Source organism: Dipodomys ordii, unplaced genomic scaffold (assembly GCF_000151885.1).
Source record: "Dipodomys ordii isolate 6190 unplaced genomic scaffold, Dord_2.0 Scaffold7, whole genome shotgun sequence".
Lineage (NCBI taxonomy): Eukaryota > Metazoa > Chordata > Mammalia > Rodentia > Heteromyidae > Dipodomys > Dipodomys ordii.
Window position 1 is genome coordinate 12907993 of NW_012267223.1, and position 18615 is coordinate 12926607.

Consider the following 18615-nt stretch of genomic DNA (forward strand, 5'->3'; position numbering starts at 1 on the left):
TCTGATTAGTTTATGGGAGATTAGAGTCTCATGGACTTTCCTGCCAGGGCTGACTTGGAATGAACTGTGATCCTCAAATATCAGTCTCCTGTGTGGCTAGGATTACAGACTGGTACCCACTGTGCTCCTCTTCTGAGTATCCTCCTTGGTCTCACTGTTTGTGAATATATAGAGTCCTATGGTCTCACTGTTTGTGAATGTATAGCGTCCTATGTTATCATGTCCTAGTATATTTTCGATCTGGCTTCCATATGAAAGAAAACATGCACTTTTTTTTAAAATAAAAGATAGATTCTATGTCACCCAGGCTGGACTTGTACTTGTAATCCTCCTGTTTTAGTCTTCTGAAGGCTGGGATTACAGGACAGAGGCATTATAAATTTTATTTTTTTTTCTTCTTCTTGTTTCCAGATATATGTTTATTTTCATTTCAAAGATAATATAGAGGGCATGGCTCAGCGGCAGGGCATCTGCTGAGATGTGTGTGCATGGCCTTCTGGGCACCAGTGGCTTGCACCAAGCTTGCACCTGGCTAACTCAGGAGGTTGAGAGCTTAGAATCATGATTGAAAAGCAGCTAGAACAAATTTGTGAGACTCATATCTCCTTAACCAACAAAAATAAGGAGGTGTGGCTCAAACGGTAGAGCAATAGCTTTAAGTGAAAAAGCTGAGCAAGAGGATAGGTTGAGTTCAAGCCCCAGTATTTGCATGTGTGCACATGTATGTATGCATGCATACACACACATGCACACACACAAAGCCAACCTAGCCTTGAGTTTTAGCCCTAGTACTGGCACACATACCACACAATTCTATAATTTCTGTTGGTCATGGGGCTTGAACTCTGGTCCTGGGCACTGTCCCTGAGCATTTTAGCCCAAGGTGAGTGCTCTGTCACTTGAGCCACAGTGCCACTTTTGGTTTCCTGTGGTTAATTGGAGATAAGAGTCTCATGGACTTTCATGCCCAGGCTGGCTTTGAACCTCAATCCTCAGATTTTAGCCTCCTGAGTAGCTTAGATTACAGTCATGAGCCACTGGCGCCTGGCTTAGTTTTGTAATTTTCTTTCTACAGAAACATACCTGAGTGGGGGAGGGAAGGGATAGTGGGAGAACAACAAAGGAGGGAGTAACAATACTCGACAAGAAATGTACTCATTGCCTTCCTCATAACTGTACCCCTCTGTACAGCATCTTTACAATAAAATAAGATTTAAAAAAAGAAAAAAAAGGAACATACCTGAGAACTTGCCAAATGGTATGTTTTCCCTGTTGTGGACCAATGATATTGCTGGAAACAAACTCAAGGCTTCTTAATTTATTTCACTCTTGTGTCAAAACAAAACAAAAACCAACCCAAACTCAACACAGTATTGTACATTTTATGAGGGCTGCACTTTTATTAAAAAACAAGCAAACAAGCAAACATCTCTGACAGACTGACTGCTTTCATTTACATTTCAGTCTGTAGGCATGGCATCAATACAGACTCAACAAAATCCATTAACACCAAAATTAAGTGGTAGGTGCTAGCATTGTGGTCTGAGGGTAAAGGACAAGAGGCTATGAGATTGCTCTACTGTTCTCAACACTGTCGGTTAACAGATCCAAGCAGTTTGGGTCCTTGTAAGAGTGCTGGGAACCAGGGCCTCAGCTAGGCTGCTCTGAACTTTAAGGAACAGAATTTCAATCCAGAGTGCCCATCTATCTCTATCAAGCAGGTCTAATTGGAAGGACAGCTGGCAAAGGCCAGAGCTTAACAATGAGAACCAAGATTCTGTGCCACATCATCCAATTGCACAGTGCCCTGCCTTACTGTGGGCTTGATCTCAGCCAGACATGCTCAGCAAATGATTCCTTCTCACCTGGGCAAAGACAGAGGACCAACGCAAACAATCTAACTCCTACTTCTCCTTTTCCATACTCTGTCAGCAACATGGTATTAAGTTTCTGCTAAGGTCAGTGGTTCAATTACATCTTGTGAACTTCTGTATTAAGAGGGCAACTTTTAAAGATTTCCTCCCAGAACCTCAGAATCTACCTTTTTGAGAGATATGGGGCTCACACACTGACCCACAGCAAGAGTCATATATGTACATATGTGAAAGTAGGTAATTTCAACACGCAAGGAAGAGTGGCTAAGTTTGTTGCTTTGTTTACATCAGAATGCCTTTGAAAACTTTGTGAAACACCCAAGCGTCAGCTTTCAAAGCAGCAACTGAAACCTCCAAGACAGTCTAATAAAAAACACAGGTTTCTGAATATGCAAAAGTCAGTAGAAAAATCAACCAAGTGACGTCCATTATAGCAGTGACTTCAAAATCTTTTTTAAAAATAGAAACCCTGTTAAATAGCGGAAGCATCTCACCTGCTGTGCTCCTCAAGCATGTGCTGTGTCTGTAAATGACTCAACTGAGAAGGCAGGTGCCTCCAACGCTCACCTCCAACAGGGTCCTTCACTAGCTCCTGCAGCCACACTGGTCTGCTGTCTACATACATAGAAAATATATACATTTGGATACAAACACGTTTTTTATTTTTGAAGCCTAGGCTGGCCTGGATCTCAAGTCTTGGGAGTGCTGGGATTATGGGCATGTACAACCATACCTGGCTACAGACAGGTTTCTCACAGATTCCTTTCAGGACAATGATTGTGAGAGGAAAGAACAGTTAGCAGGGTAAAGGAAAAACAACTTTAAGAACATTCAATTATCTTTGCCACTATGGCCCTGGCAAAGCCCTGGGTGAACATATGAGGTATGGAGCAGCAGCCTTCAAGTTCCAGGAGCACTGGAAGCTTCTGGGTGTTTGCTACCTCCAGAGATAACGATTCTTTAAGCCAAGAGTGGGCTCAGGAATCCTGCTTGCCTGACTGAAGCTACAGACACCTGCAGGGAACACCCTGTGAACCAGGGATGATCTGAGGGAGGAGGGGCAAGACCAGAGCAGCCACTCTGTCTCACTGAGGAACAGGGACCTTCATCAGATTGGGACAGTAAAAAAAAACTATTTTTTCTTTTGAATTTCTAAATTAAAAAAATAAATTTACTTAACATTCCATTGTCCTAAATTGGGTAGAATTTAAAAAAAAACAGATTAACCTCATTCCCCAAAAACATTCTGAACATAAAGTGCTGGTTTTTGCTTCAGTTATCATTATTTTGAAGAAAAAAAAACACATACACAAAACCTTTTCTATTGACTCTTTTGGCCACATTTTGTATTTGGGCCTATATTAGCATGTAAATTAATAACTTTTAAAGTCACCTACATAGTGCAAATTAAAAATTGCATAATATACATGAGAAACAATTTTACTTTCTATTACAAATGCAAACTATTTGTCTTTTGACATGCTGGTAGTACTCACTTTTACTGCACAAAAAGGTCTGTGATTTCTGAGTCACAGTCTATATTACAAATCTAAGCTGTCAAATGTATTTCAAAAAACAAATACTTGTTTTTGACATACCCTAAAAAAATAAAAATAAATACTTTGAACTATAAAATTTTTACAAACATTAGCAACATTAAGAGTTCATAGCTAGTTGTTTCAGAAAACCTAAAATTACATAATCTTACAACTTATATTTTAAACAGAAGTCTCTGACTTCCATTAACCATAACAAAGCACTAAAAAATTTCATCATCTACCTAAGAGATCTGTAAGAGCTGCCAGGTATTCAGTATTGAAGCCACTATGTTGATGAGAAGGAATGTGTTGGACTAGTGAAAGATGAGAGAAATGTGAAGACAAAGACGTATAATTTACTTCAAACATTTCTTCCTGAGAATGTAAGTTATTTTTTTTAATATCAGGACAATTTGAAATGGGACAAAAGCTTGTGAATTATTTCATAAAGAGTTACTGGTCATATAAACAATTATTACCTTAATATGTAACTTGCAAACATGAAGTTCTACAAACTGTATTTATTTAAACAAGGCACATGCCTAGTTATCTGCAATGCTGGGTAAACTAATACCTAAAAATATGAGTAAATTTTGCTAAAATAATGGTATGATTTATGACATAGTGTTCTGAAATAATTTTCCTAAATAAAAACTAATCTGAACAAATGAATAAGACAACAGAAAAACCTAATGGTCAGTAGGGGGAAAGAGTCCACTTCATTGGATTATAATTGAAAATAATTGTTTCAATAAATAGATATGTACATGAACTTGTTCTAAATCCAGTGTAGCAATACAGTACAGTAGTTTCAGTAGTTAAAAAAAAACTATGTAGTTGTTTTATATGAATATTGACATCCTAAATTATTTACTTTGCTTCCACTACAAATTAGCATTACCAATCAGAGGTATGACCTTTGGCAAAGTGAATTTAACAATGATATATATATATATATATATATATAACAATTTTGATCACAAATGAAAAGCTTGATTTTGCTGAAAATATAAGCAGCTCATAAAAGAAAATCCATGAAATTGTTCCATCACCACCACCGTGGATATTCCCTGCGAAAGCTTTATAAAAAGCCAAAAACAACTTTCTTATCAAAATCATTCCAGACTAGAATTTGGCATGACTTATGGAGATCTGGAAGAAGTTAACTTAGCAAGATAAACCGTTTAATGTAACATACCCCTTACTACTTAAGTGGTCCTTTTTGAAACACTGCTTGGGCCTGAGGTGACTCAAATAAAAATTCATGGCAATTCATGGATAATACATTCATACTGGCCCCTTACATGTTTTGGGGAATGAATTATCATCTTTAGAGATTAAAATCATGAAAGGTCACCAAGCTTACAAATTGGCATTTGTCAGAAAAACAAAATTGGACACCCACTGAGTGTGCCTAACTGTATAAGCAGGCTGGCTGAAAACAGCAGAAGAGCACTCTCTAATGGACAGTCATAGAATTGCCTGACTTTCAGCAGGGAAACAAAGTGCAGTTAACCTGCCAAAAGAAGTTTATCAGTGCCACAAAAGACTTGTCAGAATTAAATAATAATTTCAGTTACTTGGTCAAAAGAATAAATTTTTATCTGATGGTGGCTAGAACTTATGTGACCAGTTGAACTTATTAAATAAAGCTGTATGATATGTGTAAACAAAAACACAAGTATCATGCCACAGGTAAATAATAAATAAGTTCAAAATATATCTCTATCTCATTTTAAAATAAATATATAAAGTTTCAGCAGAGGTTTCTGTCCACTTACCTCCCCAAGGCAGAAATTCTGTTAAGTGCTTCACATAGAAAAAAAACTATTGGATTTCAAAGTACTACAAGATCACTGAATGCTAAAAACATGCATCAGCCTTGAACTTTTTTTTTTTTTTCTGAGCAACTAATCTGACTGGCAAGGTTCCTTTAAGCATATAGTTTTTTCATTGTTGGCACAGCCTTTCAATCAAGAAAAATTGGAGAACCGTTATACCTGAAGTGCTCTAAATCTTTGGCTGGGGTGCTCAGTGGTATGAACAATGCTAGCATAGGAACAGCTGGGCTTGACCTCCAGTGACACTATAAAAAAGTGCTCTCAATCTTATTTTAGACCAATTATCCTACCCAGTTTTTCTTTTTTTCTGTTTTTTTGTGGTACTAGTGCATGCACTCAGGATAGTTCTCTTTGGATACAAAAAAAGATGTTGGGGGAGGGAGGGGATAGCTCAGTGGTAGAGCACGTGCCTAGAATTCCTTCTCCATGAGGACTAGAGTTCAATCTCTGGTACTACTGAAAAGAAAAAAAAAGGATCCTGAATATCAATTCAACATGGTTATTTAGAGGGTTAACAAAACATCTCAAGAGTCTAAAAATGACTTCAGAAGTTTTCAGAATTGTCATACTTTGACATTGCTCCTTCAGGAAGTTCCTGGATCCATTCAGATTGGGCTGTGAGAAATCTGAAGAGGCATGCTACAGGAGGATGCCCCATCTTAACCTTGCTGGTTTAACAGACATCATTTCCAAGTTAATGGTAAAGTGTTACCATTCAAAGTTAAGAGGGAAATGATCTTTCCACTCATATCCTTCCATCAAATGTGTGGCTCAACAGTACGGAATGAAACAGTGCAAACAAACTTCAGTGAGCCCCACTCTCAAAAGCATTTTGTCTCCATGTAACTTTCTGTGATGTTTTCAAAGTTAGTAATATATGATCAAAGTATCTTGTTGAAAAAAAGAACAGCTGTTGTAGTTACAGGACATCTGGTTGTTTGGGAATGCTATTTACATAAATGTGTGCCCATTGTACTCTGAGGAAAATTAGGACTGAATAGCAGCTGGAGAAGCTCTACTTCTGGATGTGCATGCATCTGCATATTTGTGCAGATGCTGTGCTAGCAGAACAGTTCATTTCCTTATGCAGTTACTCAGCTTCCTTTATGTCCTCTTGATCTGAAGCACTAGAGATGTCTTCGTCCGTTTGTTCTCCAGAGAAATAGAGCATCAAAGCATGTGTCTTATGAGTTATGGTGACAGTGCAGGGTCCTTGGGCCCACGGCTCCCCATCTACTTGCATTGGCATCATTGAGCACTTCAAAATCAGCTGATCAGGAAACAAATAATTAGAAAAGTCAGTTCCAGGAAAGTAAAGTCTGCCTTACTAGTATGATCCACATGGTCACTAACCTTTCTGCATTTCAGCTTTTTTCTTTTTTTGGTCGGTCATGGGGCTTGAACTCTGGGCCTGAGCGCTATCCTTGAGTTCTTCAGCTCAAGGCTAGCACTCCACCACTTGAGCCACAATGCCATTTCCCATTTTCTGGTGGTTAATTAGAGATGAGTCTCACGGACTTTCCTGCCCAGGCTGGCTTTGAACTGTGATCCTCAGAGCTCAGCCTCCAGAGTAGCTAGGATTACAGGTGTGAGCCACAGGTTGCATTTCATCTTTATAAAGTTAATCTGACTGTGTTTTTATTTATGGATTTTTTTAGTGACTCTTTTCTAGCCAACACTTTATTTCTTCAGCTGGACTGAGGGCCATGCTTCCCATTTCTTCCTTCCTCACTAAAGTCCCAGCAAAAGTGACCAGCACATGAGCCTTCTATGTATCTTCTATGTGAACTGGGAACACTGGCCTGTTATGACATTGTTTCACCTACCCTCACTGTATGCGCCTGTCCTATTCGAAAAGGGTTTGCCAGTTTCACCTGAATCTGAGCACAGTGGAAAGACCCATACACACCAACGACTTCCAGCAACCCGTCATCATGCCTAACATTGGAAGAGGAAAACATGAATTATATGGTGGGGCAAAATGAAGTCAACCATGGAATGGCAGTTACTTTTTTTTAATACAATATTGATGTTAATGAAATATATAGAAGTGAAAATCTAAAGAAAAACTGTGAAAGTCATATAAAGAACAATGCATGCTTTAATGAAAACTGACATAAGACCGCAGTGAGGCAAATGACATACTCCTGTAATCCCAGTACTTGGGAGGCTACAGCAGTAGGATCTTGAATGTGAGGACACTTGGGGCTAAGTTCCAGTCTGGGCTATAAGGAAAACTGTTTCAAACAGAATAAACCAACAAACAAACTAGAGTGCAAATACACATACCTGGCTAGAGGGTAAGTTTCATCTCCCATCCCTTCCCAGAGTCTGCAGCCACCGCCCCAGTAGCCAATATTCAGAACAATAATACCTTCCAAATTAGGCAGCTCGACTTGCTCACCATCCAGTTCTAGCTTTAAGGAAATAGAAGCAGTTATTTAGTACAGAGCACACTATTTCTACACATACCTGCCTGCAATTCACACCCACTTTCACACATGCTTACAGAACATATGAGAGATGAATGAGTAGAGGACTCCTTCTGTCTTGCTCCAGGTAATCTAGACTTCCCCTCCTCTACAGTGGAATTATTCCTATCAAGACATCAATGATGTCCTTCTTGCTAAATTCCCCTTCTCCCCCGCAGTCTGGGGGCTTGAACTCAGGGCCTGTGTGCTATCCTTGAGCTTTTTCACTCAAGGCAAAAAACTATACTTGGAGCCACAGCACCACTTCTGGTTTTCTGGTGGTTAATTAGAGATGAGAGTCTTTTGGAGTTTCATGCCTGGGCTGGCTTTGAACTGCAATCTTCAGATCTCAGCCTCCTAAGTAGCTAGTACTGAATGTGTGAGCCACCAATACCTGGCTTTTGCTAAGTCTTTTTATTTACTCCCCGCTCTTTTTTTTTGTTTTTTGGTAACAAGATACTGCTATGTAGTTCAGGTTGGCCTTGCAAGACCCAAGATCCTCTTGCCTTATTAGCCTCTTGCGTGTTAGGATCACAGGCACTATGCTACCTTGTGTGGCTAAATCCTATCATTTTTTCTTGTACCTCCTATTTCAGTGGTACCTGACCCTGCAGCCCCTCCCTGTTCTTCTTTGCTTGTGAGACTTCACACTGCCTCTGGATGCTCCTTGGTCACTACTGGCAGCTCCACTCCTGCTTTGTGTAGGAAGCATTCTTCATAGCTGGGCAGCAAGCTCCATTCTCTCTCATGCTGCTGACTCCGAATACTGTTAACTGCTATCTCTGCACTCATCTTCCTGGTGTAGGAAAGTGACCTGGGCCAGATCCACCCACACAACTCTTCAGAACACTGCCTCGACTGTGCCATCCAACACTCTCATGGGCAAAACAATCAAGAAGCTATTCCCCAACCTGCTATTCAGAAAATAGCAGGATAGCCCTTTAGCTCCCCAAGCCCTCGAACTGGGCATTATCTTCACCTTGTTCCACCTAAAAACAGGTGATGCTCCTTCTATGTCTCTTTCCTGACTTTAGCTTGGTGCAGAACCATCATCTCTTCCCTAACTGTGCTGAGCCTGTTTCCGCTAGCCTTACTCTCTTTTTAGGCACCCTTGTACAGCAGTTGGAACGATACAGTGGAACATGGCATTTTCTCATTCAACCCTTCAGGGCTGGAGGTATGGCTCAAGAGAGCAACTTCCTAGCAAGTGTAAAGTCCTGAGTTCAAACCCCAGCATAGCAAAACACACACACACACACACACACAAAAACAAACCCAAAAAACCAACCAAACACAACAAAAAAAGCGAGCAAGGAAAATAGAATAAACAACCCGGCCATGGTCATGCCAAGTTCCAAGTTCCTTAACACGGGGGGTATGACCTGCTGCAACTTGGCCTCTGTCCATCTTCCTGTTCCTATCTCTAGCATCATTAGCTCCAGCCATTTTCCTCCCAGCAAGGGAAGCTTCAGCTGAGCGTTCTCCAGAACCTCCTGTGTCCCTTGCCTTGGGCTGTTCACACAAGCTGTTTTAGTCTAGAACTCCAGTGTTCCTCCCTTCTTCACTTGGCTCTTGCTTACATTTCCACATTACTGTCATACTTCCTAGACAGTCTGTGTTATGTAGTTATTTATTTTTTTTTGTGGTAGTGGAGATTGAACCCAGAATCTCAAGCATGTAAGTAAATGCTCTAAACTGGCTCCCCTTCCCCACTAACATTTGAGTTTGAGATAGGATCTCACTAAATTGCCCAGCCAGCTTCAACCTCCCAATTCTGCCTTCAGCTTTAGCTGGGACTACAGGCATGTACCACATACTGTCCTCATCAGATCACTTCTCATTCTGTGTTGCAACGTGGTTTAAGTACTTTGCTTCTTCCTAGCTATAAACTTAAGAGAGAGTACATTTTATATTTTTATTTTACCTATTTGTTTATTTGCGACAGAGTCTCACTAAGTAGTTAAGACTGACCTTAAACTCACAATCCTCCTGCCTCCTCCCGAGTGCTGGGATTACAGATGAACATCACCAGGCCTAGGTAAGAGTAAGGGCTTTATCACCCATCTCTAATACCTAGGACAGTGTCGGATGTTTTGCAGGCAGTTTCACAAACAACTTTTTCTTTTTTGCCGGTCTTGGGGTCTGAACTCTGGGCCTGGGCGCTGTCCCTCAGCTCTTCAGCTCAAGGCGAGTGCTCTACCACTTGAGCCACAGCACCACGTCCAGCTTTTTCTGCTTATGTGGTGCTGAGGAATTGAACCCAGGGCCTCATGCATGCAAGGCAAGTGCTCTACCACTGAGCCACCTTCCCAGCCCCTCACAAACAACTTTTGAATAAATTAAATAACAGAAAATAAAAGAAGGGCCATGTTATGATTTATCCTATTGAGAGTATCAAAGTCCCCTCCCCCCAAAAAGAAAATATGATAAAGTAGCATAAAACTTTCACAAAGCCAGGTATGGTAGCACATGCCTATAAACCTAGCACACTCAAGGCAAAGGCAGGAGGATCCTGAGTTCCATATTAGCTTGGGCTACAAGGATAAATCATGTTTTTAAAAACCAAGGGCTGTGGATGAAGCTCAGTGGCAGAGAGCTTGCTCAGCATGCATAAGGACCTGGGTTCATCCCCAGCACTAAAAAGTGATTTTATGGAGGATATTATCCCTTCTCTGGGTGAAGACTAACAAAGGCTTTCAGTGCCTGGAGGGCAGCCAGATTTCCTCTACTCAAGTTTAATTTGACTAGTTTGGGCTTTCTCCAAAATCTTTTTAGTTTGGTATCACAACTAGAGAATTTTCCGAGGATGTTCTGTGTCAGTTCTGAGGCTTGAACTGTGTATATATGTGGGGGCTGTCCCGAAGCTTTTGTGCTCAAGGCTAGCACTTTACTACTTAAGCCACAGCTCTACTTCCAGCTTTTTGGTGGTTAACTGGAGATAAGAAACAATCTCATGAACTTTCCTGCTTGGGCTGGTTTCTAACCATAATACTCAAATCTCAGTCTCCTGAGTAGCTAGGATCACAGGCCTGAGCCTCTGGCACCCAGCTCTTCTGAGGTTTAAAACTCAGGGCCTACTGCTTGCTAGGCAGGTGTTCTACCACTTGAACCATTCTTCTAGTCTCTTTTTGTGTTGCTTATTTTCTTAACTAAAAAAAATTAAGTTGTACAGAGTTGTACAGAGGGGTTACAATTCCATAAGTCAGGTAATGAAGACAGTTCTGCTTGGACAATGTGACCCCTCCCTTCACATCCCCGCCTCCCCCTCATTTCCTCTCCTATCCCTGTCCAAAAGTTGTTGCACAGTTCTTTTTTTTAGGGGGGTGGTGGTCATGGGGCTTGGGCACTGTCCCTCAGCTCTTCAGCTCAAGGATAGTGCTCTACCACTTGAGCCACAGCACCACTTCTGGTTTTCTGGTGGTTAACTGGAGATAAGAGTCTCATAGCCTTTCCTGCCTGGGCTGGCTTTGAACAGTGATCCTCAGATCTCAGCCTCCTGAGTAGCTAGGATTACAGGTGTGAGCCACCTGCGCCTGGCACATAGTTCATTTTTTACATAGTATATATTGAATACCATGACTGCATTTATTCTAGAAATTACTGATCGCCCCTACCCAGCTGAACTGTGACCTTCCTATCTCTTCTTCCCGAGTAGCTAGGAATAAGCAAGAAATATATTCAAGATTTTGCCATATCACAATGCTAAGAATACTGTAGCAATAAGCAATCACAATATTCTGTTTACATATAATTTAATATACTGTTCAAGATATTGTTTATACTTTTAGAATATAGAGATGTCATACAAAATAATTTGAATTACACTCTATATTTAAATGCCTCTTGAGTACACATGAGTCAGGCACTGTATTAGACAACCTGAAATTTGCTATCTTTCAATATGTAAATTAAGCAAATTCTGGAGTTAGATAAACCTGGGTCCAAATCCTGATGTAGCTGCCGGTGGACTCTGCATGAAGTCAAGCAAATTACTTAGCTTCAAACTGTTTATCTTGTCTGCATAATGAGACTATAATAATATTTGCTTTAAGGGGTTGTGGTAAGAATTCAGAGGAAAAAATGTGGACAAAGCACTTAGCAGAGTGTTTGGCACACAAATTCTCCAAATAAATTAATAAAATATGATAACAGAAAATTCAGCATTTGTAAAACCAAAAGTCTTTATTATACAGAAATTACTCTAAAGCTTTAGAAAAGGTGTTAGTAGCTTACCTCAACTTTTTTATTCAAATCTTTACATTCTTGTACCAAACAATCTTTGGTTCCATAGAATAAATAAACAGCCTGAAATATGGATAAAAACATCCTATTAAAATTCTCTCACAAACCCTGTAAACTGTAAGAAAAAATGAGCAAGGCTTCTTGCTTGCCTATTAGACACTGATGGATAGAAGGGGCCCAAGGCTGCTTTTCCTGCATAATTTTTATGGCATGTATCTTTTCCAGTTTAACATTACATCCTGTCACACTACTCACGGCTTAAGAATTATTGTATGAACTCCGTAACAACAGTCAAAATATTAATCATCTCTCTTTAGAAAGTAACAAAAGCTATCACTCCAGTTAAACTAGATTTTTTTGTGTGTGGGGGGGAGAAGGATGTAGCATAGCCAGTTTGTGTTCAAATGGTGATGTTGCCTGATTTATCAAAAAAATATTCATTCTATTAAAAAAAAGAATCTTTTTTTTTGTGGTTGTGGGGCCTCAACTCTGGGCCTGGGCACTGTCCCTGAGCTCTTCAGCTTAAGGCTAGCGCTCTACCACTTGAACCACAATGCCACTTCCGATTTTCTGAGTGGTTTGGGAGATAAGAGTTTCATAGACTTTCTTGCCCAGGCTGGCTTTGAACCTTGATCTCAGTCTCTTCAGTAGCTAGGATTATAGGCATGAGCCACTGATGCCCAGCAGAAATTTTATTTTGTGGGGCTGGGAAGGTGGCTCAGTGGTACAGCACTTGCCTAGCATGCATGAGGCCCTGGGTTCGATTCCTCAGCACCACATAAGCAAAAAGAAAAAAGCCAGAAGTGGCTCTATGGCTCAGCCTTGGGCTGAAGAGCTGAGGGATAGCACCCAGGCCCAGAGTTCAGGCCCCACGACTGGACCCCCCCCCAAAAAAAAAGAAATTTTATTTTGTAACTAGAAAATTATACTTTTTCCTAACACTTCAGCTTATTTAAGGAAAATGCAGGTAGCAGGTAACTCTAATAAATAGTTTATAATCACTTTTAAGTACAGAAATAATGGCAGAAGTAGTAAAATGCTGAGTTAATAAATGAGTTAGTAAATGCTGAGCTGATAAATGGCAATACTCTGTATTGGCAATATAACGGTATTAAAAATACTTTAAATTCTGAAGTTTACCGAAGAGAACCAGGAATGCAAACCAGGAAACTGTGATTTTCACATGATGTTGCTCAATCACTAAAAGTCATTAAAAAAGTCCTCTATAAACTTCCATTAAAGGAATCAACCATTCTGGAAACCAGAGTGATGACCTTGCTGGGAGCCAGCTGCCCCGTCCTTATCTAATCTGCCTTGGGCAGCTCCTCCACACCAACGGAATGCATGCTGTGTCATTAATGACTTAACCAGAAACTTATTTTGCTTAAATTTCTTTCCAATTTTAGTTGCCACTTACAAAAAGTTATCATATATTCCATTTAGTTTTTACCTAAGCAAAATATATCTTAGAACATCCCAATTTTGAATTTTAAACATTTTGTTATAGTTATTAATAAGATATACTTGAAGACCTAACGGGTTACACAAAACACAACAGGAAGCTATTTCCATAAATTGGTTCAATCTAAATCTAAGAGTGCCAAATATAGTTGAACTGTTGATTTTTACTATACCTTCGGTGATAAGCAGGAAATGTTATTTTATCCAACACACCTTATTAAGAATTCTGCTGGAAAACAGAGACGGTGCCTTCTCACGATGAGCATGAAAATTGAGAGCCATGAGAGCATCGGGTCCAATAGAAAAATAGTTGTTCATTGTGAATTCCTGTGGAAGAGTGAGGATAAGCAACAGATGATGCTCCTGTATATAAGCTGGTGTCAACCTTCATTATACAAATGTCAGTTCCTAGGTTCGTTTTGAGTAGTGAATACTTGAATACTTCCTTTTTTTTTTTTGTTGGTCATGGGGCTTGAACTCTGGATATGAACGCTGTCTCTCAGCTCTTCAGCTCAAGGCTAGCACTCTACCACTTGAGCCACAGCACCACTTCTAATTTTCTGAATGGTTTATTGGAGCTAAGAGGCTCACAGAGTTTCCGTTGAACGGTGATCCTCAGATCTCAGCCTCCTGAGTAGCTAGGATTATGGGAGTGAGACACCGGCGACCAGCTGAGTAGTGAATAATTTCTGAATTTAGTTTTTTCAAATATCTGTATTTATACTGCCTGTTGAAGTTCCATAAATAAAGCTTCAGTTCCAAGCTCCTGCTTTCCAATTCTGTACAACATGTCACCTCTTAGACCTTACCATCTAGAGCAGCTCTGATTTTTGTACCCAGGTTTTTCACTCCTGTGTTCTCAATGCTTTTGCTTTCTATCTTCTATCTTTTTTGTGGCTCTCGATCAGTTTCAACAGGCTACTGGTACTCCCTTAGTCTATCCTTCTTCCCAACCTACCTAGATTCCTCAATCTACATGACTTACTATTCTTGTTCTTGACTAAAGGGCCCAAACTTCCAGTTTCTTGTTCAATACTTCATAGTTCTTTGTGTTGTATTCCTCAAACCTACCCAAGTCTGAGACGAGACATTCTATTTTTCTTATCTTGGTTAGTGTTTCCACAAGTCAACCATAAAAATTAGAATCTGGTAGCAATATATGTATATATTTGCAGTACTAGGGACAGGACCTGGGGTCTCACATATGTGAGGCAAGTGAGCCACGACTTGAGCCATGTTCTGGCCTGTTTTATGTACTTTAGATTGTTTTTTTAATTTTAAAATTTAAATTCAAAACATCAGCCTCCTCTTCCCTTTGCTTGCCCCCAGCTCAATTTTATATGTTTTCTCTCTTCCTTTTTATACCAATCAGCTCCCAAAACTTTAAAATGTCTTTGAGTTGTCTAATCCTAAAATTTCCATAGTTTCACCCTGTATAGGCTTCTAGGGTATTTTCACACTATCTTTTAAAAGAACTTTTTAAAACACAGATTTTGGGTGAGGGTGTAACTTAGTGATAGAGTGCTTGCCTACAAGATGAGTGAGGCCCTGGGTTTGATCTGCAGTACCAAACAAAACCAAGACCACAGATCTCTGTGTTATATTTGTTATTTGCTAATAATCACATTTCACCTTCTTGTCTCTATCCCTCTACCTGGAAAGTCCTTGGCTAACCTTTCTCTGATAATCTATATTGTATTTAAGGACTGCTTCCTGTCTGCAATCATCCCACGCTGATCTGCACACCGAGACAGAACTAAGTGTACTTGTATTCCGATCTCTCCCATATCATGTTTTATACAGTCCAGCTAGGAGCGTGGGGAAGTGGCTCAGTGGTAGAGTGCTTGCCTAACACAAGATGCTCAGGGTTTGATCCCCAACAACAACAACAAAAAAGCACAGGAACAATAACAAAGAAAACACCAAATCCAGTCCAGTTAATGAGGTGGGCACATGGGTATCTTTTCTGCTCCATAAGCAGCTGGCTCAAGACCCTAGATCTCTGAATGCTTCCCAGATGCTACTGTGTCTTGTGCAGTGAGCATCCATGAGTGTTCGCAAAACTACTCACAACGGAAGCGATTGGCACATACCTTGGGTTTTCTTAGGTTGTAGTATCCTTTATTTGTTACCTGAACTTTCCATCTAAAAAACAGAAGTATTAAAAAAAAAGTCATTTTTGCAATTAAAAACTGTGTTCTGGATGTCTGATGTTTTTCTATTAAAACAGTACTTGAGAAAGTAACCACATTCAGGTAGGTATACAAACTTTGTGGAAGTAGTGAGCATAATTTGTGACTGAACTATATGGAATAACTAAACAAGATGTCAGTATCTGTGTAACAAATACTATTAATAGTCTTTTACATTTAAACTCATTTTATAGTTAGGCAAGTCTTAATTTGTAAACCAAATATCTTCCAAGTTCAAGAAATATATATGTACAAGAAATATATACACACACATATATACATATATATGTGTATACATATATATGTACAAGAAATATATATATATATATATATATATATATATATATATATATTTCCTCCCCCAAATTGTAACTTACCGATCTAGTTTGATTCCATCAGCTTCCATTACATTTCTTAAGACCTGTGCAACAGGGATTTCTCCAGCATAACCCGTACCCCAACCCAGGGTATTAGACAGATCATTTCCTGTTCCCAGAGGCAGGACTGCAACCTGTGGAATGTATTTCTCTTGTCCCTAAAGGATGGGAGATAAATAGTTCAGATTTTTCTCTTTAGACTAGCTGCAGAATATCTGTAAATTTTAAAGACTACACATGTGTCAACTGTAGACAGTGCTAACTGCTTAATCACAGCATCTCTCTCTCTCTCTCTCTCTCTTTTTTGCCAGTCCTGGGATTGGAACTCAGGGCCTGGGTGCTGTCTGTGAGCCTCTTTTTCGCTCATGTCCTATCAGTTGAGCCAAAGCACCACTTTTGGCTTTTTCTGAGTAGTTTATTGAAGAGTCTCACAGACTTTCCTGCCCAGGTTGGCTTCGAATTGTGATCCTCAGTTCTCAGCCTTCTGAGTAGCTCGGATTACAGGCATGAGCCACTGGCGTCTGGCTCACAGCACTCATTCTTCTCTATTCTGGTGATGATGTCTGATAGTCACCTGCTTAATAAAAAATACTATGTATCTAACTTAGAAGTGTTTCTGTAGGTTTTTTTCTTTCCTGTGGTGCTGAGGATCGAACCCAGGGCCTTGTGCATAGTAGGCAACTATCTACAGTGCAATCACATCTTCAGCCCCATTATGGTAGTATAATATTTAAGAGACAAGATACCTTAATCTTCATTTCATCAACTGCATCCAGGACCCAGCCCACAGTCCCATCCCCTCCACACACAAGCACTCGAGCTGAATAATAGGGAAGAAGAGTACAGAGTTGCAGGGCTTTGGTAGGGGGAGTTTTTGTTACATCAAAAACCTAAAAATGAAGAAATAAGAAAAAAATGTTTATCCATCACCATCCTCCATCTGAGTATAATCTAGGTTAGCGATGTGGTTAAGTAAGGACTTTGTTCCTGTGTATCTACTTTTAATAACAAACCAGGCACAGTGCCAGATTCTATTCACTGTGGCTCATCCCTGTAAACTGACCTACAAACAGGAGTTGGCATCATTCTACTGATCAGGATGCTGAGGCATAGGAAGGTTATATCGCTTGCTTGTGATTCTGCAGAAAAGTAAATGCTAAAATATAAATTCAAACTAATCTGTTACATTTTACTACTTCTTCCTTTCTACTCACATCAAACCAAAATGGCCAAGTTCACTAATTTTTTTTAAAGCCAGAATCAATGTGGCTGAGGCTGGTCTTTAACTTTTGATCCTTCTATCTCACTTTCTCTTATGCTGGGATTACAGGCCTTTACTCCCACGTCTAGCCTAAGCTCACTTTTAGCTAGGGTTGAATACTTACGGTAGGTTTTTTAAAAAATTTTTTTCTCACTAGTGTAAGTTACTACAAATATCTGAAAATAATTTAGAAAAAAATAAGATGACATAAAAATACCTTTGATACCTTTCAATCTGTAAATGATCCTAGGAAAATATTTCAAGAGACTAAAATGTTCTATGTGTAAGATCCTCAGAGATAGTCACAACCTCTAGTATCAGGAAACTACACGAATAAATTATGATGTATCTTTTCAACTATTTAAGTCAGTAGATATATAATTATGAGGACTATATTACAACAGGGTAAATACTGACCACTAAAAAACAGAATGCAGCCAGGTGCTAGTGGCTCATGCCTGTAATCCTAGTTACTCAAGAGGCTGAGAGCTGAGGACTGCACTTCAAATCCAGCCTGGGCAAGAAACTCTTCTCTCCAGTTAACTATTAGAAAACTGGAAGTGAAGCTTTGACTCAAAATGGTAGAGCACTAGCTTTGAGTAAAAATGCTCATTCATGCTAGGTAAGCATATACTATTGAGCGACACCCTCAATATTCAAAATGCAAAAATCTACAAATTGGAAGGAAAAAAGCTATTACACTTCTGATTATTGCAATAAATGGGTTTCGTTTTCTTATTTTAAAAATCACACAGTATAGCTTTTAAATCATAGAAATTAACCAAAGGTGAACAAATCAAGTTTTTGTAAGTTTGCCTAGTTGTGCAGCTCCCACTGTAATGCCTCAAGACCCCTTTGCTGACACAACCCATTTCTAGACTCAGCCTCAGACAGCCAACAATCCACTCGGCCCCTATGGAATTTCCTTTTCTGGACAGGTCACACAAGTGGAATTAGACAGTTTGTGGTCCTTTGAATCTGATATTTTTCACTTGTTTCAAAATTCTATTTACTTTATAAACTTGCTTATATCACTGTTATTTTACTTTGTGGGTTCATGAGACTTGTTTATCCACTCACCAAGTGATGAACAGATGAGCTATGTCCACTTTTCAGTTATTAAGAATAATGTTGCTATAAATATTTGCATGCAAGTCTTTGAGGGACATATGTTTTCATTTCCTGTGGGTGTACAATATTCCTGAAACTGGAATGCTAAGTGATAAGGCTTCTGTTTGTTCACATATTTGAATCACTCAATTCTTTTTTTTTTTGTCGGTCATGGGGCTTGAACTCTGGGCCTGGGCGCTGTCCCTCAGCTCTTCAGCTCAAGGCGAGCACTCTACCACTTGAGCTAC

The 18615-nt window shown here is 39.6% G+C and overlaps 1 protein-coding gene across 1 annotated transcript in view; it reads right to left on the bottom strand.

Moving 5' to 3' along the window:
- Nucleotides 1-2641: 2641 nt before the first annotated feature.
- Dgke (diacylglycerol kinase, epsilon 64kDa) overlaps nt 2642-18615 on the bottom strand; it is a 26255-nt gene continuing 10281 nt past the window's right edge. Inside the window, exons 5-12 of the mRNA XM_013036702.1 lie at nt 16743-16886; nt 15997-16154; nt 15521-15572; nt 13641-13754; nt 11958-12029; nt 7543-7670; nt 7080-7191; nt 2642-6523 (exon numbers count right to left, since the gene is read on the bottom strand). Of these exons, the coding sequence (XP_012892156.1) occupies nt 6344-6523; nt 7080-7191; nt 7543-7670; nt 11958-12029; nt 13641-13754; nt 15521-15572; nt 15997-16154; nt 16743-16886 (960 nt within the window). The 3' untranslated portion in view covers nt 2642-6343. The remainder of the gene's footprint in view (nt 6524-7079; nt 7192-7542; nt 7671-11957; nt 12030-13640; nt 13755-15520; nt 15573-15996; nt 16155-16742; nt 16887-18615) is intronic.